This window comes from Ptychodera flava, chromosome 1 (assembly GCF_041260155.1).
Source record: "Ptychodera flava strain L36383 chromosome 1, AS_Pfla_20210202, whole genome shotgun sequence".
Taxonomy (NCBI): Eukaryota; Metazoa; Hemichordata; class Enteropneusta; family Ptychoderidae; genus Ptychodera; species Ptychodera flava.
In genome coordinates this window covers 15,055,554-15,080,142 of record NC_091928.1, presented here as the reverse complement: position 1 = coordinate 15,080,142, position 24,589 = coordinate 15,055,554, and the positions used below count along the sequence as shown (strand labels likewise).

General features: G+C 36.1%; 1 protein-coding gene across 7 annotated transcripts in view; it reads right to left on the bottom strand.

The window, feature by feature from the left end:
• LOC139130957 (liprin-alpha-1-like) overlaps positions 1–24,589 on the bottom strand; it is a 197,807-nt gene that overhangs the window by 51,498 nt on the left and 121,720 nt on the right. For all 7 annotated transcript variants that reach the window (XM_070696815.1, XM_070696850.1, XM_070696833.1 and 4 more), the window contains exon 2: positions 4,697–4,798. In XM_070696815.1, the coding sequence (XP_070552916.1) occupies positions 4,697–4,798 (102 nt within the window). The remainder of the gene's footprint in view (positions 1–4,696; positions 4,799–24,589) is intronic.

Genomic DNA, 24,589 nt, shown 5'->3' with positions numbered 1-24,589 from the left:
TTTTGGACCAAATAGACATCATATTTTATTTGCTACAGTTTTTTATCAAAATTTTGGCAAAAATCTGAAAAAAATTTACCAGAGTTTATTTTATAAAGGTGACAAAAATTGACCTTGGCTTTCAAAGAGTTAACTACTTCAAAGGCAACATTTGGGCTGGAAGACAATTAGTAACTTCGTGTGAGTGATACACTGTGAAGACTTAGTTTCTAATTTAGCCAGGAAGATGAAACATTGCTTAAACAAATGCATGCAGTGCCAAAAAGTTGGGAAAATGTGAAACTGTCGCACTTCCTCAGAAAACCATTACTGGCTATTTTGATCATGTAATACATTGATTATTTCATGGATAATCAAATGTTTCATGGATAAAACTCTACTTCAAGCAATTACTAAAAGTTGAACCTGACAACAAACATTTCAAAACAACATGCAGCTAAGTCCATTATATTACCATGGTAATTATAATTCTTGGTTTCTTCAAACGTTGACATGCTCTAGAAGAATCTTCACTATTAGGTAAAGTCAATTTTGATTTGCAGGAAAGACATCGATGCTTAAATCATTCTACACTTGTTCTCTTATTCTATTCAAAAGCACCTGGATCCACAAACGAATTTGTATGCTGGCATGATCCAACATGGCTGCTTTGTCTGACATGTATTTGTTGATTGGTATAACACATGTACAAGATGGTTGCCTAGAGTACTGTATGGGTGTTTTGCCATGATTACAGAAGGCTGTCTCAAGAATGCCTTTATTTTCCATTTGTTCAGGGTATGGCTGAGAGTGTGTATTGTACTTCTGGTTGTACACAGAAATACGCTGACAGAACTGCAATCCTACCCACAGTGCATGATAAATTTAGTTGACATTTTACGTGACAATATCAGCAGCTTCATAATTAATGACACTCACAACTGACTCATATTGATATGATGAATTTTATCTCTGACTGAGCTTAGTCAAAGATTCTAAAGACATTTGCAAATGGGGGATGTGATCATTACCATTCACGTTCTTTGATTGCCTTTATTAGAGGAACACAGCTATGTATGATCATTTTTGTTCTAATTTTTCGGACCGTTTCCATTAGCTGGACAAAGTTGTCATTTTTGATGCTTTGCTGTGTTATAAAGTACCATGTAATATAATCAATTTTCAAAATTAAAAGAGGATTACGCATAATATGCAGCTAGAAGTTTTTAAAAAAGTCATAAGTTCATTTGCACATATCGGAACATCATTTGCAAATTTCTGATAAACAATAAGCGTTGTTATCATTTTCTTTATCTGTTTTCTCTGCGAATGAGGCTGATGGAATGTTGTAGTTTGGGCTATAGCCATTATTATCAATGGCCAGCTTTGGCCTGTTTACAGGGGAGGAACAAACAAGTGACACGTAGTCAACAGTGGAAGTGACTGCCAAATTGATCTAAAATTAATAAAATGCTGATCACTCTTTTCAACTTGTGCATTTCTTGAAGTTTGAAGAGTTTTCACATGTTTTGGATAAAAAACGTATCACTTTCAAATTTTAATTTCATGATTCACTTTATTACAGAATGAAATGTCACATATCAAGCATGAATTATGATGTCATCCTTTCTTATTACATTATTTACACCACATTTATTACTCATTCAATACTGTCATGCCATTCTAGAAAACCCCCATATAATCCATGGAAACATTTCAATTTTGCACTGAACATGAAATTTTTATGCATACATATTTAACATAAACATCATTTTTTACAAATATTGAATGGTAATGCTGGAAGCTAGGCCACAGCAAACAACTGAAGTTAATTCCTTCTTCCGATTCCATGTAATTAGACTGAGATCGGTGAGATTGGAAACTTCAAATGTGTGGAGTGCTATGCATCAAATTTTGACGTGTGCTTCCATATGTATCGAGTTAAAAAACCTAACTTACAATAAATCGGAGAAAATATGAATATCTTGTCTGATTGGCATAGAATCTGCAGCTTGCCTTGCTGACAAAAGAATACTATTTGTTCTAAGAATTAGTTAATATATGAAAACTTTGCATGGTTTGTCCAAACAAAGAAGAAACCAAAGTGGATAACTTTTAATGGAGAGACAAAATTCAGAAACAATGGACGAGTAAAAATGCTTGCTGATAACAAGCAGCTCATAAACATTGTGAAATTCCACAGTGACAGACACAGCACAAAATCTCGACCGAATTAACACTAACTATCATCAAAGGCAAAAACATTGGCAATTCTGAATTTGTGTACTGATGAGAAAACACATAACATTTTAAATCACAAAAAGTGTGCCATAACATGTGTGAAACAAAAATTACCCGCCATATTGACAAGCACACCTAAAAAAGTAAATATTTTCCTTTTTTCAGCCTCAAAATGGTGATAAAAGTTTGATTAATACTTCCTCTATATTCTGAAAGAGAATATAGCCTCTAGGAAATGAAAGGTTTTCTTTCAGTAGCCGCTGAAGCATATCTGACTCTAAAGGACAGATTTTCACGACTTACAATATTCATCATAGCCATCAAACAACTCATCAGAGCCATCTGTAACATACAGTGCAGTACTTCCACTCAGACTTCTTGAATTTGCAATTTACAGTCTGTAAAAGTCATAAACTGACCGTTTCCTTTGTAAAGTTTACGAATAAACTGCAAACAGATATGGGTTTTTTCCCCCAAAATTTCACATTCATCTGATCTGATGGCGGTGTGCCAAGAACATTTTGTAATAATAAGAAGCGAGGGATGGGGATTTTCCTTCCTTCTCCGCTCTCTATTTGAGTGGTTACCTGCGCCACAATGATTTGTGCGTGCCACTAAAAAAAGTCGGCACTTGAAAAGAATACAAATTTACAGAACTTCGAGATTTGGTATGGTTTGGGTACCCGGTAACCATGGAGAGGGCAGTCGGTAATGTTCATTTTTCCCATAATTATACTTCAGGGTTATATCAAATGTTGCAATAACTCCAAGAGATATAATGTTCACGTAATAAAAACAAAAGCCGTAAAGATTTCACACTACTCTTGTCTTACTGCGAATAATTCAATAAAATACATATTTGCCTGACTGCAAATGAGCAAATTTTGCGATGCACGATTTTAATAAACTGAGAAGTGAGCAGCCAATATTTAGTAGTGGTGTTCTTCTTACCAGATACACGTAGTTTGTAACATCTGATTTCAGCTTTAAAGAGGTCATGAGCTGAATGGCAATGCAGAATTAGTCTAGCAATTTAGAAAATGACTAGATGACACCCGATACCATCCTTAATCCAAAAACTATTAATTTGATACTTGGCTGAACAACGATATCTCAGGACAACTTTATGACTTGTTCTCAATATTTCTAATAAAGCGAACTTTTCTCTTTATTTGCCCGCCATGTTTCCCGCTAATAAATTGGCAAAATCTGCGTGATCAATTTACAGATGGCAGGAAAAACACAGCACCTCAAGTCAGCGATATGATGGAACTGTGTAAAGTCTGTTTCTCGTAGTCTACGAAGCATGCTGAATTCAACAGCCATGAGGTACAGATGATCTGTAACCAGCATGTCTCGGCACTATTATATACCAGCTACAGGCCATATTTCTCACTCATATATTTTCTCTCCCATCTAAATTACATCATTATAAAGACAGACCACTACAGGATGGTTGTAATTGTTCTTTTTTTTTCTTCCATCGATTTTTTAAAGTTAAATCCGCAGGCGAGAGACACCACTATATACTATGCTCCAGACAAACAGCTGGATGTTGCAGGCTTTTATCGAAATTAACTCGGCCACAGAAGCTGAGACGGGTTGTAAGTTTTGTGTTGCTGTTCATAAGCCATAATGGAAGTATTCCACTCTTCAATCATGTTAAAATGTCCTTGGACTGTTTTTGAGAAATTGCTGGGACTACATTATCTTAGGTGATCTATAAATAGACACATCTCGTGGACATCGAAACTAGAATTTCAAACCCCAAGATTTCTCATTTTCACAATTTTTGTTATATTTCAGGTTTTTCAGGTAAATTTTGCACTGTATTGTAAATCATTTACATCTGTGTCCTTACAACAGATAAAGTACCCATCCTTTAATATCATGTTATCTTTACGCATGATATGAGTTGGGCTGTTCACCTCACTGAAAGAGAGAATGTTTCCGATAACCGTACTGATGTCACATCATATATGTCAAAACAGCATTTCAATGTGGTGTAATTATTTTCACTTACAGAAAACTTATACCATCAAATTCATAAGATATAACCGCAAGACATCTTTGCACTTTGAACTTTAAATTATGCAGATAAATGCAACTCCTCAAAAGACTGATTTTCACAGCACAGTACAAAATGTGATGTTCAGTGTATTGAAGTGACTGAGCACATCCTGTTTCACACATTACAATTGTCATTAGTCAATTCTTATACAGTAGGCTGTGTGCACCCAAGGTCACATTCTAGGACTTTTTCACCAATTTTCAAGAATAATATTGAAGTCAAAAACACTATTTTGCAGATATCATTTTACAATATATATCATTTTCATAGTTCATTGTACATGTCCTTTTTACTTTCCGGTAATTTTTGAAAACTGGGGGCAGATACCAAATTTCCAGGACTTCAAGGACTCAATTTCTTGTAGCAAATGGCACAATCTCTTCAAAAGTGGATTTTAAAACTCACCCTAGTATTATTTCTTTCTGCTTTAAGTTCTGAAATTTCTTCTTCTCTTTCTAAAAGTTGCTCCCTCGTATGGTTTAATTCTTTTGTTAACGTTGCAAACTCCTGCAAAGACATAAAATGAGAGCAGAAGTTAGGTGTGAAGGTTGAGTAACATAAATCAAGCAACATATTGTGTACAGTTGCAAGAATATAGTACATGCTGGAATCATTCACATTACACACAATTCACACTACACTCATTCATATCATGCATAAATGTACTACTATCTCTCCCAGTATATAACAAAATCATATGTGAGTAGGATTCACAGCTTGACATATATGTGGGTGTATCCTAAGAATCTGGTAAAAACAAATGGCTTCCTAGAATGAAATATTCTCCAGCAAAATAACAAAGAAACCATATTACAGATACATTTTTGGGCAATGATCCTGCGTAGTGTGCTTGGCAATACACGTCCACTCATACAGCCATACTTGACATTTGAATCAAGTGGTATGACATTCAACAAAACCCTATCACAGTGATTGTTACCACTTCTCACACGCAAACAATGATGTTTCACACCGCATCACAGCTGTCATGATGCCATGACTGAATGCGAAATTGTTCACCCAGGACATTCCACACAGATTTCGCATCATACAGTATCTGATATCACATAATTTGAAGTTTGGTGAAGAATCTACAATGTTAGAACATACACAGGAATGAATCCCACCATGCCTTTTATCAATTCTATAGTCTTTAGACTGAGCAAAATTTAGCGAGAGATTTAGTAATTCTTTTATAGGATTTGGTCAAAACTTCTTAAAGGTTCGGCAATTTGTATCATGACTAATGCATACAATATGAACAAGCTGTGAATGGTCCTCTTTGTCTCAGGTTTCATAAGATATTCATTAAGCTTGCATACAAATAATAATGCACTGAGTACCCTTTGATAAGTATTTGTCATAATTTGTAGATGTAGAATATACATTATACAATGTACATCACTGATCATTTCCACAAAAGTAACACATATTTCCTGCTGAACTGTAGTCAAGTATTAACTGAAAGGACACCAGTCGGATGAAGCTAACGTTGTGAATGATGAGAACTTTTCCTAAGAACAACTTGACATTTTAGGTGTTACATGTACATTCACCAGTTTAAAGGGACAGCTTATCAGCGTTCCATCTACACACAGCGATTAACTGTGCACAACTTTCAAATGAAACCAAAGGACTGACATCAAACAAATGGTCAATACCAGCAGACACTTATGCAAGAACCAGGGATTGAGAACTGCCCCTTTGAGTCTGTAAAAGAAATTGGCCACACTGATCGTTTTCATCTCCACACGTTCTTTCTTAGATTTAGCTGAACATTTTAATAGCAGCATTTGCCACATACCTACAGAACACTGGGCCACCTCCTCTACATGCAACAAATTAGTACCTGTCTAGGGGTGCTTTTAATTATAAAGACATACAAATATACCCCCTAAGATACAATAAAGTTGTACTACAGGTTAGCACTGACCCAGTACTCTTCAATCATGCAAGAATTCACTCCCCCCATAGGTACATCACTTTATCTCTCTTCTATGATTTTCCATCACAAATCTTCTTTTACTATGATTATCTTCGATAAAGCTGTCCGTACCTAACATATCCAATACATGAGATAACATGATCTATGGCATAGGCTGTCACTGACATATATATGTCTGAACTGAATAGCGTGTTGAGAGTATATAAATCATAGTGTATAAAAGAGGAAAAATTTATGAAATACATTTTATTGGAACATGACGGCCGATTTCTAGAAATAGAATCAACTAAAACTAGCAAAGTTTCCGAAAGATAATTATTGATGAATCAATCTTAGAGTGTTTTGGGAAAGTTTTACAGTGATTAAAAACTTCTGCAAAAAATAAAAAACAAGGCCCTTTTGATGATGTCATTCATCTTGTATAGCAAATTCAGCATATGCGCTGTGAAGGTCGTTAAGTGTTGACAGAACAGCATTTCGGGCAGCTACCTGACTAAGTGACATCAAAGTGTTACTATGGTTACAAGGACACCATGGCAATTTATCAGCTGAAGTACGTAATCCCCGCTGGACGGCCGACCACCGAAGCCTTGGAATATTCATCAAAAATGACAGCGAAATCAATTGGAATCTGCTTGACGATTTGATTGGCCAGCATTGATGGAGATCGATTTGCATAAATGGAGGCAGATTTGCATACATTGAGATAAATTTGCACTCGCTGCACTGAGTGAGGTTTAGTGAGATTTACACCCTACTCAAGTCAAGTTCAAAGCACTTGTAATACTAAATCATAGTTAACGAAATTACGCAGTCCAACCAGCTTTCGGAGTGCCTTTGTTAGAAGTCAAATCTCTCCCACAAACAAGCCGATTTGAAGCCATGCGGTACTGAGACAGTAAATCCTAGCACACTGTGTATCAATCAGATTTCAAACCGGAAATCAGTTCAAGCAGAACTATTACTGTGGAAACGAACTGAAAGAAACTGCAACAGTTATCCTGGGATTGTGTTACAAATGGAGCCAAGGTACAGATGTATGCACTCAAGCCTGTTATTTCGCAGGGTTTGAAGACAACGACACGCACCTGAGCAGTTGGCTTGCAGGCCCTAGACATCATTGTAGTCAGTGGGTAGCCTCAGGATATTGGGTTTTGCTGTCTGCCTTGCTGCATCGGGTTTGCCAGGAGTAGGGGGTAACAGTAGTGGGAGGGTAGCAATTACTTCGGGAGGGGTAGTAACGAACCTGCTTTATTTCTGGGGTGAGGTGGGGTATTGCCATGCCTCTGTAAGAGGGCTGCAGACAAATTTACAGTTGATTGGCAGAATACATGAAGCATTTTTCTGGTAGACCTTTGAGCGTTGCAATGGGTTAATAGGCAGTGACCACAAGTAAGAGTATGTGGAGCTTCATAGCTGAATAAACCCTTAACCAATAGGGCAAACTGTGTGTTTCCTTTAACTTGCCCTTCAGCAAACATGGTAAAAGTTGGTTTTTATCTAAATTTTTTGTCTTAGATTTGAAGTAACCCATTGAAAATCCACACATTTTGGCAAAATCATGCGTGATGCTTAAAAATATTGTAAAAAAGTTTAGGGTTGGAGGGTTGTAAATAGGGTAGGACAGATTACCAGAATGGCACATATTTTTTTCTATTTGGCCTGTCAATGATTCTAGTTAACTGTCACAGTAAATGTAACTTCTATATTACACAGTTTCTGTTATGCAAAACCATCCATCATTTTAGATCACCTTCCGGTATCAAGTTTGGCTTGACACTGGATACAGTACAAACCATCAGTGGATATAACAAATAACAGGAATATCACGCTGGAGAGAAGCTAACGTATCCTCCCTGTCATTTGAAATTTGCGACAAGGACTGAAATTCACATAGCAAATTCAATTGGCTCTGCAACTGAGACGGATCTGCATGACACAACATACAGTTTTCTGTAGTCCTGTGGGTGCAATCAAACACAAGCCGATAGTCTGTCTGTAACATCACTCACATAGACAATCAAAGCACAGGTTACAAATACTTCAGACTGGGTCAACTCTAATTTGGAATGGAAACACTCACCGATAAAATTGAGATGCTCATCTCAGAAAAAAAGGGTCCACTTTGCATAAACATGTAAACCGTTTCATGATATTGCTCAACTGGGACTGGCACTCGTAAGTTAATGAAATATTTTTCTGTGTCACTTTGAAATTTTCATGTCTGTTACTACAGAAAAACATCTGAATTCAACCACTCATTCTGAGCACAGTTTTGCCACCCCTTTTACTTGTAATGCCACACCTAATATCATCCATTATGCGCTTACGCTTCTGAAACAATCGACATCGCTTCTCGGTTGTTTTACCAGAGCAGGTACATGTACATTTGTATCTTTCATTCACAACATTGACTGCGTTAGGTTATACCGATACTTTTTTTCATAGTCTGTGCGTCCTGCGGTGCAGTGCTGTGTTTGTCCTATACAATAAGCATGTGATGCGACTCTTGACCTATGACTTTTGGATAATGGACGGATATGATTACTATTAATAATCTAGTACGCAGTGAAAGACATATGGGATGGAGTTCACCATGATGGCACTTCTCCTTCAATTAAGGAGCAGATACATTTGGAATGCTTCACAATAATGTTTTACAATATTCACGCCCAACTCAAATGATGTGATGATCCTGTCATAAATAAACCCCTGAAAAAGACCGAAAACTCCCAACTTTAGAAAAGACGTTTGCAACTAGTTTGCACGGAATGAAAACAATATCACTAACAAAGTCATATTATTGCTATTCACACCTGCACAGAGACCCTTGGAAATCTAATTTCAATTGTAACAGTGAGCTATTAAAAATCAATTTATACATCTTGCTTATACAGTGCTTTTGTCACATCACACTGGGTGTCTGTTTTCATCTCATTTTAGTACTTGAAATCATTTTTACAGAAAGGGCTTCACCGCCGTGTGTTTAGGATATTCAAGATCTGAGCACTGCTTCATGCCGGTCCACTGGGGAGTTGTTAACTTGAGGAGACGTCTCATGGACGGTCACAGATGGAAGTGAAATTATCCTCGATAAAACTGTGACTTGATCAAAAATAGATGATGCATCGATGGTTTTAACGTCTTCTCAAATTACCCAGTGAGCCAGGAAGTGTACAATTTCTTGATAATAACAAATTACCATGCGGCATGCAATTTACATCTGTTCATGTTACTTTCTAGCCAATAGCACTGTTCATGATTACAGCTTTGTTACTAAATATAGCTGCACGTGCATGACATTGGACACGCAGCTTGAAATGCGGACAAATTTTATCAGTGTTGCATGAGTAGCTGTTTTTCCAGCTTGTACTCTGAGTCATGAATATGTCTTTCGGTATTCACTGTTGCACTAAAAGTCTCCTATTAAGATGTCTTTTGTCATTCTTGCATACATAATTTTCAAAACGTAACCTAAAAATGCAGACAAATGTTTATTTTTGCATATTAATGAGAGAACAATGACATCAATTGAGAAGAGAAATATTGCCACAAATATTGTGTTTTACCTCTGAGAAGTTGTATTTTTGAGTCAACTTCGAAAAATTTGTACCATTACAAAAATATAAACTACAATAGATTTATTTTTGAGTCTATTTCATGGGGCTGAAATTTTTTGTATTACTGGTGAAATACTTTGACGTGTGCCACAGCAGACCAAGTAGATTGAGCACTGAATGAAAATTCAAAATTTCCAGCTCTTAAACTATGGACAGGAACTTAGCAAGCATGGAGTACCTGCATTGCCAGAGTAAAAATCTTCCAAAGAATTCCAAAATTATTTTCAGAAGGAAATTCCTGCCCCCAAAACCTAGTCAGCGACAGTTGACCCGTATCGAAAAAAAAAAAATTGCATATTATCAGTTATAGCAGCAAAAACATGTTTTTTCACACATGAAGAGTGTTTTTCCATACAGGCCACAATATGACAGTAATCTTCAAACACTTTGTTAAACCCTACACAAGAGAATAGACTGAGTCGTGCAGGTACGCGAAACACACAATTGAAAAACTCCCGCTTGCTGTTTTGACATATCAGTATTTACCACCAAATTTTCTATTGACACATATTTCTCATGTAAAGTATGAATACACATGTACATTAACACAATTACACTTGTCCTCAATTAAATTATGTTCCCTAGGGGACAGATTGCTATGGCAAATACACCCGATGGCATGAAATATCACAAAACCCTTTCAAGCTCTGCCATTAATCATCAAACATCCTGGGAACGGATTCAAAAGATTTTTTTTTCAAATCTAAATAATGCAATTTACTTGTGACAAAAAGGAAGCATGCTGGAGTTATTTTGATGTTTTTCTTTCAAAGGTCACAGTCCATAAATGTATTTAACGCGTAAAAATACCCATTTAACGAAGCAACATATACGTGTAGAATCATCTTTTGGGTATACCGGCAATTTTTGTCGGTTTTATTTATTTTAAATTTATTCGGAGCCATACACACAAAAACCACTGTACTGTACACATCTACAAAACTATAAGGTACATTATGAAATAGATCTGTGTGGGCCATCCAGATGGGGTTTTTTTTGTTTCTTGTTAATAAAATTTTAATAATATTATTGAATTAATATTGTCAAATTATTTTGAAGTGTTCTTTTGTTTTGTTTTGTAGGCTGCATTTTATAACCAAGGATTCACACAGCACTCGCAGATAATCAGCAATAAATATACGAACCATCAACACAATTTATTAAGTGTCGTGTGCAGAGCAATACACTAAATATGGAAACAGTGGAATCTAGTAGGATAACAGGGTCAAGTACGAAATATAAAATTCCATTTCAAATATCAATTTAGGTATAGATGGGTGGATCAAAACTCAAAATATCCAATTTCCATGGATGTAACTGCGCAATCAACTGTATGCAGATTTTGAAAATACAAAAAACACTTGAATTTTTTCTTCTTTCAATCTTTCCTCACACACTTGATGTAAATAGAGACGTCATAATAAACAAAAGATACGTTGTAAATAATGATTGAGCTGTCAAAGAATTACCACTTTTCATTTCTTTTTGACATATTAATATAGAAGGTATGATAATAGCCAATGGTAGTACTGTGAGAATAGTGTGTCAGCCTTGATATGATTTACTCAAGTTGTGATGAAATTGCCCAGGTACGCTATTATTACTTTGTCTGGAAAAATGTCTTTGAAACATCAACTGACTGAATTTAGAACTCAAATTATTATCATAAAAATAAGCGAAACAGTCAATATACTGATTTTTATATTAACCACTGTGTAATTCATTTGACTACACATTAAACACATAGTCGGAGAGTCTGATGATTTTGCTCAAAGTATAAAGTAGTAAAATTAGTATGCACCTAAAAAGTGAAAGATTTTAACTTTTGCTACAACTTTCCTCAAGGAAACTTTTACCCATTCCCTTTCAAATTCAGGAATAAAAATCAGGGGTCACTGTGCAAATTTTGGTACTAGAGAACCAAATTACCTAACATTTACCGATATTCGAAGTTCAAAATGGATGCTTTCCCTATCTTACCTCTATGGGGAAAAAATTCAAACTTTCAATCTTATACACAAAAGCAAGATAGAGAAAATTTTACATCAAATGCTTCAAAAATGAATCCAAACAGGTGGTGGATCAGAAAAAATTGTAAAAAATTCAGTCTGAATATCTGTCCTTGAGGTGCATTTTGGCTTTCTCTGTGAGAGACATTTCAGGGAGTTGCTGGCTAACGGTAATTACTACAACCCATTTGCCTTAATTTACCCTTCAAGTACCGCCATCTCCATTGTTAGGGACTGACATCAGTAATTCTGTTTTTTCTCTATGAGGAGAGACGGCAGTGAAAGCCAATAGGTTTCTCCTGCTGAAGATAATGATTGCCTGAACAGAAAACCCAGCAATACAATCTGGATTTCAGTCCGTGGCGTATGTCTGTAGCAAATACACCACTGTGAGGTAATTTCCTTTTAACCCCTCATTATTGAGAATTCTGACCTCAGAAAAAACATTTGGAGAAAAAAATCTGCAAATTTTCTACAGTGTCAAGACTACATTTAAACACAAGAATGACCACTGGGTTACAACCAGTCACATTTGCTGTTATCATTACGCCCTATTTAAGCGGAGGGATTTTCTATAAACTTAGACAAACAAAATGATCGAACTGAGGTGGGTTTATCCTGCGCACTTTGTTCAATAACCAAGCTTTTACAGTAATTCCATAAAAGCTTTGGCGACTTTTACTGATTGCAATGACATCCGCCATTTCAGGTTGTTGGTGGTCTAGTTTATCATCGATCTTGCCGTTTTTTTTCTTACTTTAAATACATTAATGACACCATGACGAGACAATCCATGCATCATCCAACGCTCCCTAATCATTCACATGTTATCTGATTGCCATATGACAGAAATGGTGGACAGGAAATGCCCTAACAGCGGCACCTCCACGTTCCTTGTATGTTAACCCTTTGACAAGGCGTTGTCACATACAATTTACCAATTTACAGTCTACCAATATTGTACAGTTGACAAGTATGCATATGCACATATGTACATGTATGTAATCTGTGTGTTTGTGTGTGTGTGCGTGTGCGTGCACGCACATGCATAAGCTAATGGCATTTCTAAATAATGCACAAAATGATGTAAATTTGTCACAAAAATTTGCACTATGAACAGAACTCTACGCTTAAACACTCTACCATTTGAGAAGTACAGATGCTTGTTCTTGACGTCACAATTTTCTTCCCTACTTTTTGAAAATCTGTGTTTTAATAAAAGTATTTTAGCATTGCGTCTGCAAAATTATTTCTTTCAGACGCTGAATATTACCTCTTCAATAAAAACACACAGATAAGAGAAAATCACTGGTGTTAAAGTGATCTTAAAAGTGAACAGTCCGTGACTCCGTGATTTGCGAAAAATCAATGCACCAGATATCAAACGCTGAGAGCGATGTCCTTGGGAGAGAAAATTGAACAGCAGCGTAGAAATGATGGCATATTGAACATGCACGTTACATGCTGTTCAAACGTGTAACAATGGCAAAGGCTTAATAAAAACCATGTATCGTAAGTAAGAAACTGGGGAAATGAAAGCATATAATGACCCGGATAATGACCAGGTCAAGGTAAAAAATAACTTTTGTCATTTTCAGTGGGTTTCTCTAATTGTATTAAAGAGACGCCGCGGTACGTACACTTGCGACATGCTCAATATCATTGACAGTGTCGTATACTGCTGTTCTGCAATCTGTTCAAATAGCATTAGTGTTACCGCAAGGATGTGTGCTTGTTTATTTTTCTCTGCGCAGCTTTGAAATGATTGCTTTCGGTATTATCAGTATTCAAGTCATAAAAAAGCAAATTACAATTATAATGGCATTACTATTATTGCTATAAAATTACAGTTGTGATTATCATTATCATCATTACTCAATCATCGACACTCAAAAGATATGCACACATCTAGTGTATCAGAAATTTCTAGACTATTAAAATTGATGGAGTCGCCTTGCTTTTCCCAAATTTGAACATATTTGCCATACAATTCTTCATCGTGGCGCAAAAAGTCAAAACGTACATTTTCATAGAAAGCAATGGCAAGAGGTTGAGTTGAAAAGTTTTCAAACTGCGTCAACTTTGGCGTTTATGATCCTGAACGAAAACTGTAATGATATGGCATGTCCATACGATACTGCAACTTTCATGGGAAAATGTGACATAAAATTTTTTGATTCAATATCTGTAAAGTGAACATGTTGCCAGTCTTAATTTGTTTGTCTGATCACAAGAATCTGCAATTGAGCTGAAAAAAGAGGTTTCTTCTTGTATTTATGATATTGAGACAGGAAATGAAGGAACACCCATAAAAGTAATCCGATCAATATTCCATGAAAAATTACTTTCCTGGTAAATATTATGGCAAGCTACTCCTCAAAGTCTAGGAAAAAACGGGAAACAGTTGTTCATCCGTCGTCAAAGATGTAAACACTCCACAGACACTGCAAAGCAAGACGTACTTATCTGCTCATACAGTAAACGATATCGACTGTCTCTGACATATCAGTCGCCAATATGCTTTGTTTTTGAGTATGTACAGGGTAGTTTTCCTAGATTCTCTTTCGTATCTAAGAAGATTTGAAGAGGCCGGTGAATATTATCGATCAGACCTATGGCTATCAAGTTCTGCTAGGATACTTCAGTGGATCTGATAAAATGACTGCTGCAGTCTGGCTTTTTTGTTTTCGTGGTTTTTTTTGGGTTTGATTTCAGAAAACTATGAATCAAAACGATGTGTTTACAATCTACAAGTTCACTGACTTCACAATTTTTCTGACTTTAACTTTTAAATTGTGTAATGTTGAATGTATGCACAGATATAAGAAGAATGATAACACCGCAGCAGGTTTTTATGTTTATGAACTAACTTTTTATTATGTCTGAGGTTTTTTGCATCCATTTCTCAAGAGACCACATGACGGATGAATTTTTCACATCGGATGCCATATTTCAATAACACAATTTCTGGCTGAGGAGAAACAAGGGGAAAGGTTTATGGGCGTTATAAAAAGCCTTAATGACGCAATAAAATTCAAAAATTAATCACATTAATCAAAAGTAGGTGATACCTGACCAGGCTGAAAACAAACTTTCATTAACTCAGAACCATAGCAACAGCTCTGTGAGTTGCTGTGCTGTGTTCAGAAGGTCAGTATCTTTGCTACAGGTGGTACCTGGATACGTTTTACCGTGGTTTCCAAGCCATACCCTCGGCACATCAATGCAATTACATTGGCAGACATCAGCAATTGTACCCAGCCATGGCATTTACTTGTATTATTAAATATTAGCAAAGACGTTGAAACTACTTCATTTTTCAGAATATCATAAACCTACAAAGTTCTTTCACAGCTAGCAAATTTTCTTTACTCACCAAATACTTATCCCACCACTCATATTTATTTTTTGGGGCTTTTTTACATTTCCAGGGAAATTTCTGATACCAATTATCTCTCGCTGCAGAAAGCACCTAAGGAACAGATATTCTAACTCTGAAGTTTCCCCAATACTTTGCTGGTGTGTTGCCTGTGTTGTCTTTTTTGAAGCTTGTGGAGCAAATGGAAATTTTTGTGAAAATTTACCTCCCCCCCAAGTTAACATGGAAATAGCTGCCATTTTAAATTTCACACAACCCTAAATCTCAGTAATTTTTTTTTCTTTTGTGTGCCAAAATTAGCGGGATATACCATAATTTATTTTCCTGAATTTAGAAAGAGCATACATTGAAGATTCCTTGAGGAAAGTCTAAAAGTTGAAATCTTTTAGTTCGAGGTGAGCATTGGCTTAACAATTCATCAGACTCAGCAGGAACTATTTACACAATCGAATCAAACGTGACGATAAAACCATTTCATACTGTTAGTTTCAAAAGAGACTCATCTCTGACAATTCTATGGCTGGTTAGCATCCTCTACATGACAAGAAGCTAAGGAATTCCTGTTCCCCATTTTTCTTTAAATTTTTTTTCAGAGTATATGTCTTTCCTTGTACATTCAAATGTTAGGCATTTATTCACCAGGGTATGGATGGAGAGCTTTTAACCGGGAGCGTTCAACTTTCTCTTGCTTTCATCTGAAGAACGGAAAAAAGTGCAGAATATGGGACGCAGAGACTTAGGGGAAAAAAAAGGCAAATGCAAAACCTGTGTTTCAAACCCTGTCCACTGTCTTACACAAATGATACATCAGCACCACAAGATGTCATCAAAGGCAGATAGTACCATTTGACGGACACGAAAGGGAAACATCAAACGTGAAAGGATTTTCAAACAAATGGAAGAGCCACATACCATTTGATATCATGAAAGGAGAGAGTGGACCCCGATTCACACTTCCATTAACACTTCAGTGAATTTCCCACTAACGATGTGATTCGCGACAAGAGAGTGATCAATAACTTCAATATTTCTGAACTAATTTTAGCATTTTTTTCATATCCAACAGCATAATGGGCTGACACCATTGCATTCATGAGTGAAAACGGACGAAGGATTCTCAGTTTGAAACATATTTTAGCTGCTAAAAGCCAATTTTTTTTGCAACAAGAGAACATTTTATCACACAAATACACACACATACAGAGCAATGCTATAAATTTGCCAGTTCATAGGTACAATTTCAACCTCTCTGATTTTTTTAAAATTCTGATATCCTGTACGCTTCCCTATGGCTAGTGATACGACAATACAATGTAAAATATTGATTTACGAGGGTTTTGGAAAAATCCATACCTAACTGAAGTCTGTTTTTTTCTCAGAAGTTCACAAATTATCGACATATTGTGTTTCCCTGGAGCACAATGTACATGTGTACTACTACTACTATTAACACACAATTTCAAAATTCATGAGTTGCAAGAAAATTTCTCACTCATTCTGAACAATAGTTATTCCACCATGCCTTGAAGTCTTTGTTACTCTTTTTTTTCAAATTCTCTACCCTGAATAAAACATTATCATCTAGTTTCTCTGGTTTCAACTTGTTCAAGATATTTTATTTTTGTCAGTTTAAATTGAGATCATTTACATTCAATAACTTTTTATGCCTTTTGTTGATGTAGTAAAATTTTCTTTCCTTAACCCCTTGATATTTGAATATTTCCCTTTCCGGAAGAAAAGACTTGCACTGCTTTTGGAACAACAATGTTCGTGAATTATTCATTCAAACGCTCAAACTACAATTATTTCATTTAGAATTATAAATCGGTGCGATTAAGATTAATTAAAGTTAAGAATTTAATCAGATGAGAAATAGAAGTGACAGGAAAATTATGACTTTTTGTGAACGAGAAATGATCTGTCAGGTATGAAGAATCGGAAAAGTCAAAAAGCTCTACACACAAGTAAGAAATATTAAGATCAAGCCACTTGTTGCTAGGTGAATATTACTTTACATCTTCTGGAAAAAAACGGGGGAATATTTCCGAGGGGCGCATGAAAGATGATATCTTTGCCATCTACCTAAGGACTGTGAAAGACACAACACCGATTCCCGGCTATCAGCAGATTGCCCCTTACCACGTTTCATACCCTCACGTGCTGATGGATTCTCGGAAGAGGAATGGGGGGTAGGGAAACTGAACAGAAGGTTGAAATAAAAATAAACGCCGCTGATTGAAAATGGCTGAAAACCATGGTAACATAGGAGATATGACGTGGGTGTGGCTGTATCACATTTCTTGTGGCTGCAGTGATTATGCACAGTTACTACCAAATCTTTCACCTCTGACTGCATAATGCAAGGTGTACATATTTGTTGAGATTTGTCGAGGTGGGTCTTTCTACATAAAATGATAACTATACTGTGAAATACTAGACAGAAACATGAGCAGCCACTGCAAACATTGTATTGTGCAATCATAAATGAAATATATGTTGCTGGTAATGAACTTAACATGTGCTAGGTCTGCACTATGTGACGTGGAGCTAAATGTTGTTTTTTTAAGTTACATAATTTTGTGTGTATTATCAAAATAGTACACATATGAAAGAAATGCTGGCCACTTACAGCTTGGCTGAGACTCCTCCATTGTTGACCAACACTGATATTTTTCCTTCCATGCTTCTAAAATCAATCCTTAATCAGGCTAAACACGCCACAGCGAAGGTTACTGAACATGGGTAATGTTCTAATACACAAACGATTACTTTTGCCATTTATTCATTGAAAATGACTCATCAGATTTACTATTGAGAGTCTTTGCAGCTTGTCTGCAATTGCATTTCCTAGGCACAATGTGATGGGGAATTCATATTTTTCATGACTGCATGTGTAAGGCTTTGAAGTCTTATCGGAAATCTTTAGACAGGACAAAAGTTGGAATGGCTCCAGGACACAGACCGTGTCAAAATAAATACTGTACAACAAGACAATATTGAATATAAGTACATGTTCACATCAGAACAAGAGTACCCACATTGTGCAAATCTTTCAGAGATAGCAATTTACCATGCAAACTACCAGTTCTATGCATCACTTTTTGGACTAAATTTTAAATTTTTCCTACTTGGCGGGAATATCTTTTACGAGGAAATGAAGATTTCATCATCGTTTAACAGAAGAACATACAATTGTAATTAACATCATGTATGTACTTGTGGACAAGACCAGATGGAAGACAAGTTTGATTAACATTCGGGGTCATTTTCTGTTTTCATCACCACTCTCAATTTGCATGTGAATATGTTAAATAAAAATGAAGTATGCAAATTTTATTTCAGTGGTTCCAATTATTTTTTACTCCCTAGGATAACTTATGCACAGTAACTTGACAGAAATTGAAGTTACATAAAAGAGAAAAATGACACTTCTCGGCTGTAGTCAGTTGTAACAAGACACTGATACAAGTCAAATTAATATCCATCAAAGGAAAAACTGCAAGAGCTTACAGAAGATGAGATCTGACAGTTCAAATGGCAATTTTTGTGTAATGGTAAGAACAGAGTAATACAGGGCAACTAAACATATCAATGTTAATAAAAATCATGCCAGAATTCGATAACAAGACTCCAATTTCACAGAATGAAATAAAAAAGATTAATGACACCAGCGATGGAACGTGCTACATCTTGAAATGAAAATGGTTTTTGTATTTCTCCTATCAGATCACTGCAAACGTAAAATTTGGCCACAGTGACAAAGGCATTGTTCAAATCTATTCTCACTTACACTGTTGCAGAACTTTGGAGTTTTCATCTTAACAAGGTTCCAAAAATGCCTACAGCTATGTCTATGTACATGTATATAATGCCTCAGTTATGTATATGTAAGCAACTTATTCTTCCCCAGAAAAGAGACAAAACAGAAACACTCTTTTGTTAAACACAGATAAAGATGGATTTTGCAGAACTATAAAACATATAAGACATGAATTGACATTATCTTACTGTACAGGAACTATTGATGGTGTTGGAACTAAGTTGTCATTAAAACTCTAGTTCAGAATCAGACATTTCATCATGCTTCTTGATTATAAGAAACAAAGGGCCTTGAAAAACAGAGCTAGAACAACTATGGGCCAATAACAATGAGTCATACAGCATGCAACAATGAGTTGTAAATATTGAAAACAAGAATACATCATATGATAGCTACATCTACCTTGTTTATGTTATTTTCCTGATGGATTTGTGCTATGCTATGATACTGGCAGTCTACCTGAGCAGGATCAATGACACAATATGCTGGGAGAATCAAAACAAACACTACCTTTCTGCTTTGATTGTGAAAATGATTAAAACTCATTTAGACTAGAACAGAAGAGCAAGATAAAAGCAATAGTGCTCTCCTAACTGTCTACTTGAACAAGTGGCAGTGCGTCTGGGCAGGATGATACACCATCTGTTTGTTAAAGAGAGTCTGGGCAGGATGATACACCATCTACAGAATACAGTTACTTGAAAAGAATTCTCTCTGTCTACACAACTTAACACCTCTGTGGAGCACTTCTCTATGGCGACTATGTATCCCCTGCTGGCTATCAACTGTATGAAAAGCTTATCTGGTCAATGTTGTACTTAGGATTCTTCTCGGCAAATTTGGAAATGAAGTAATGGTGATAATTGCCAAAACCATCCACATTTCAGACCTTGACAAAGAGAAATTGTCCATACTTCAGATGATTTACAAAATATTATATGGATTTCATGAATTTTTTTCAAGAAAAGGTGCTAAAATTACCTCTACCATAAAATGGCTTAATTACTATGAAAAAACTGTGATATTCCAATCTTTCTAAAAACTAACAGCATTCCACAGAGTTAAAACATTTTGTAATGATTGATAGTATAGTTTTATAAAATGGTATACTTTGACCTGTTAAGAGAAAGATTGCAAAGGATGGATCTAGTATTTCATATCATTTGTGAACCGTTTTAATGAAACTATAATCTGATTTGTGCACATAATAAATGGAAAACTATATACAAGGTATAAATAACTTGAGATTTGTAAGTAAGTCTTCCTCTTTATATTTTCCATGTTTTAGCCATTATTTGACCATTTCAAACAATTTGTTGAAAGCACTGACTGAATTTCTTTCACTTACAAAGCTACTACATGTTACGTATTTTGTGTATCGTCTGCATATCACTAAATACACCCAACAGAAGTTTGCACAAGTCAAATGGATTCAGTTTTTCAAAAAATGCTATACGGAACATATAAAACTGCACAACATATTCTTCAGGGACTGTCACGGACAAAAAACATCCTCCAAAGTTTTCCACAATGATTCACAGTTCATGTGCCAGGTTTTCCGTCACAGAAATGATGCAAATTCGTCACAAGCAACTGGAACATATGTTCGTCAACATATCATTTTATGCATTCTCCTTATATAACAATCAGAGGGTAAAGTAGCTATACGTTAAATCCTATGGGCACTTCAAAGCAAGGCTAAAGGAAATCCACCTCATTCAACCTGTCGAAAGATCAAAATCTGGAACAGCTGATCAACTCTTACCTGGCCAATTAAAGTCAATGGCGCTCACAGTGCAACCCACGGATATTCTTCTTGCCCGTTAAATGTTACATGTCTTCTACATGACTTACAATATCTAACACTAATGTGGACACAATCTTATTGTATTTCAAACACTTGAATTTTGCATCTGTACGTCATATGTTAAAATGTACATTTACAATCCTGGGAATCAAAACATTTTCCCCACAATCAGCAACTTGCAATTGATAGGTAGCCAGGAAAGGGAGGGTATACTCCCTTTCATGAAAGAGTTAAATTTTAACTGTTGGCAGGAAAATACAGTATAAGTGAAGAGCAATTCAACATGGCCATTTTTGCTTAAAAATGAACTCTATGATGATCTACGGTTCAAGTGAGCTCATAGTACATGCGCATGGTATGAGTTTCTCCGGTTACTAAGAACTGTGCATTATATTGTATCGTTTTTTGTCAAAAGCAGCATGCATCCCACCTGATTTCAGTATCGCATAGCATTTGTTCATATTACTCAAACACACTACACATCCTATTTCGTGATTTTCGCCTCTTTATTCTGTTTCCAGTTTCAGACTTTAAACATCCTGGTTCATTGACTCGTGGGCATGCAATGTTTCAGTAAAAGTCTCGGACAGAACATATTTACCCTGGCTTACTCACTCAATCTTTATTTATTTTTCCCCATTTATTTCAAAATGGCATCTGATACAGATTCAGGCTGTAAATTTCAAGTATTGACAGCCCAGAGTCATTCACCCATCAGAAAGAGCCCACTAATTTCCTACATATGTCTTAAACACTCCTTTACTTCTGCTTGCCAAACCTTTACATAAATAAATCTCGTTCTTTGTACAAAAAATATGCTTGTTCATCCACCTGAAAAACTAGAAATCTTGACAACAATATTTATTGAATAAAAATTTTTCAAACTGGTTATCAGTAATGAGGATTGGAATTATTGCCCTGATGGAAAATATTCTGGACAACTGCTGCTTAACAAATGAAGAAAAGGCTTGACTTTTGGAGAGACATAAATGCACTCAACATGTACGTTTTCCATGAAAATTTTTCTGCATGATCACGGTAACTATAGCACCATGAAGAAGTATTTCAAAGCTTAGACAGTTAGACAAGGAAAAAATTCATGCAAATTTGCAATATCATTAAATATATTGAGAAGCTGCATTGGGCTGGCTCTTGAAATGATAATGGTATCATAACACTGAAATATAAATTAATTTAGAAAGCAATCCCAAGTGATGTTAACTGTGTCTCTCTTTGAAAGTACAAAACTGCATTCACAACAGTGTAATCTTTGATTACATTAACACTCAACTTGCGGCAAATAACCAAGCGTTTTGAAAAACGTTCCACAAGGACAAAACGGAAAGCAAAATTTTAAATTCACCACTTTCCAAGTTCTGAAAAAGCTGGCTTGATGGTACTGAGATCTGCACAATAGCTCTGCAAATGGACTGCAATTCTATGGTGAATTCCCATCTCCTCTCAGCTATGCTATGCAGTTACCATAAATTTGCCTGCAATTGTACTCCGGGCAAAATCTCAAAGTGGTATTTGTCTAACCCCCCTAATACTGAAATACAGTCCCTTTGAAATCTTTCATTGGAACGTCCTACATTTAAACTACACAGCGAATGTTAAGCGTCGACAGGGAAGTGTGATAAATGTTGTCCACTGGGAAAGACGTTATTTGAAAAATAAACATGGGAGAGATTTGTTAAGTTTCCTTTGAATCCGTGCATGTGCTTGTACAGTAAAAACAACGAACCATGCCAGAGAATAGAAAATCAATAATAATGCCACAGACAGACCGCTCAAGCGTTTCCCTCGTCTCTGTTCAGACAGAAATTACACAAAACATCGAGTGGCTGATCATCACATGTCACATTAAGGCATTCTTTGCCCTTGCATGTCCATCGACAGGTAGGTATTAATCCATCAAATTGAGATGTTGAAAGGTGGGTAACTTCAGTCAATGGCTGACAGCGATTATTGTGAAAGCCATGTGTTAACACTTGGATACGAAAGAATAACAAACATAAATACTTTTTCTGTCGATTTCCATTAAATTTGGCTGCTCCGCAGCAGTTGCCGGGAACCCAGAATTACTTGATGTCTACTTGTCAGGGAACGGAGCTCTACAAATGCACAGTTCACAACTGTCTGAATGCATAGATGGGTCTCGGTAACCTTTTCAAACTGTGATTTACATTTCAGGTAAAGTAAAGTACGCACCAGCGGTACAAGTTGAATGCATTGCCAGTGCATTTTAATGAACAGCAACTGCTCAATTCTGAGTCACAAATACCTTCAAAGTATTGAAACCTGGTGGGTTATACACTTTCCTGACAAAAAATATGAACAATCACTTTTGACTTTTTTTTTCGTAACGAGTGGAAAAGAGAGAGAACGTGAAAAGACAGTTCAAAAACTGATGTGAACTCTTGATTTTGTTGTAATTTAGATGCTTTTTCATCACCATTAGCTAAAGTACAGTCAAACTCCAAAATCCTTTTTCTATACATAAAAGTTTGAACATTTCAGCAAAGTGGATTTCCTTTGTCATAATTCAGATAAAACTAAAATGGAAAGTACATTGAACTATATAAACATCAATACATTCTATTGGCAACTACAAACATTATAATGTCCAGAAACAACTGCTTGCTGGTTGCCCATGACAACAAAAACACTTGGAGGATAACATTTCAGATTGTGATGTCAATTCTCAATTCTGATCAGCAAACGTGAACACTTTTTTCTGACAAAGTTAAGGAGCATTACTTTCATTTCCTACACTCATATTGGTTGAAAGCACATGAAAGGCCTTCCAAGTAAGAGGGAAAAAATGAGCAAGAACTCTTGGATATTCAATTCTAGCTACTAACATTTAGAGACTCAGAATGTAATACCGTGGCTAAACACGCCTGAAAATGATCGGTGTAAAATGACAAATGTAATAGAAAGCTGATTACACACGTATTCAAAGACAAAAATATTAAAACGCAACAAGCTCGTAGGTGGGCTGGAAAACGAGGACACACCACAATACATCGTCTCATTGTAACAGCGATGTTTGAGCAGCTTCACATATTACCAGCTACTTATAAAGCTCATTATTGCTTTTGTAGACTTTCTTTTGGTATTTGTTCCCATTTTATGCCTTCAGGAACAAATTTTACATGCAACAGTCTGTAAGCGAATGTATGTTTAGTTAAACATGGCGGATGTGAATCAGGGTGACAACTGAATGGTACTCTTTAGACTCCTGAAATCTTCTGTGGATTTTTGGTGGCATTGAAGCATTACTTTCACACATTTATCCTGTACGACGCCCAAATGAGTTTTGTCATCACTTTCAGTGGTAGCACAAGAATTTTTTTTTACCATAGCAGGAATTTATTCAGCCAGTCCTATGATAATTTCAAATTTCACTATATTTAACCATAACTTCACGGAAAACATACCAGCAGAGTAGAATGTACATAACGTTGCCCACCGACCGATTCCACCTGCATATGACGCCTGGCTCTCTTCCCCTTTAAAATTCTGGATGTGTCCATTGTGCACACACAAAGATTAGCCCGGTATTGCGCCGGACATCATAATTAAACCAGCTGAAGCATGGCAGTGTGATTACAACACATGGCTGCTTTGGAAAGAGTTGGGAATTGCCCAGTGCACCTGACCCCCATTTCACCCATTCACGTCCATAATTGAAACTGAACGGAATGAGATCAGG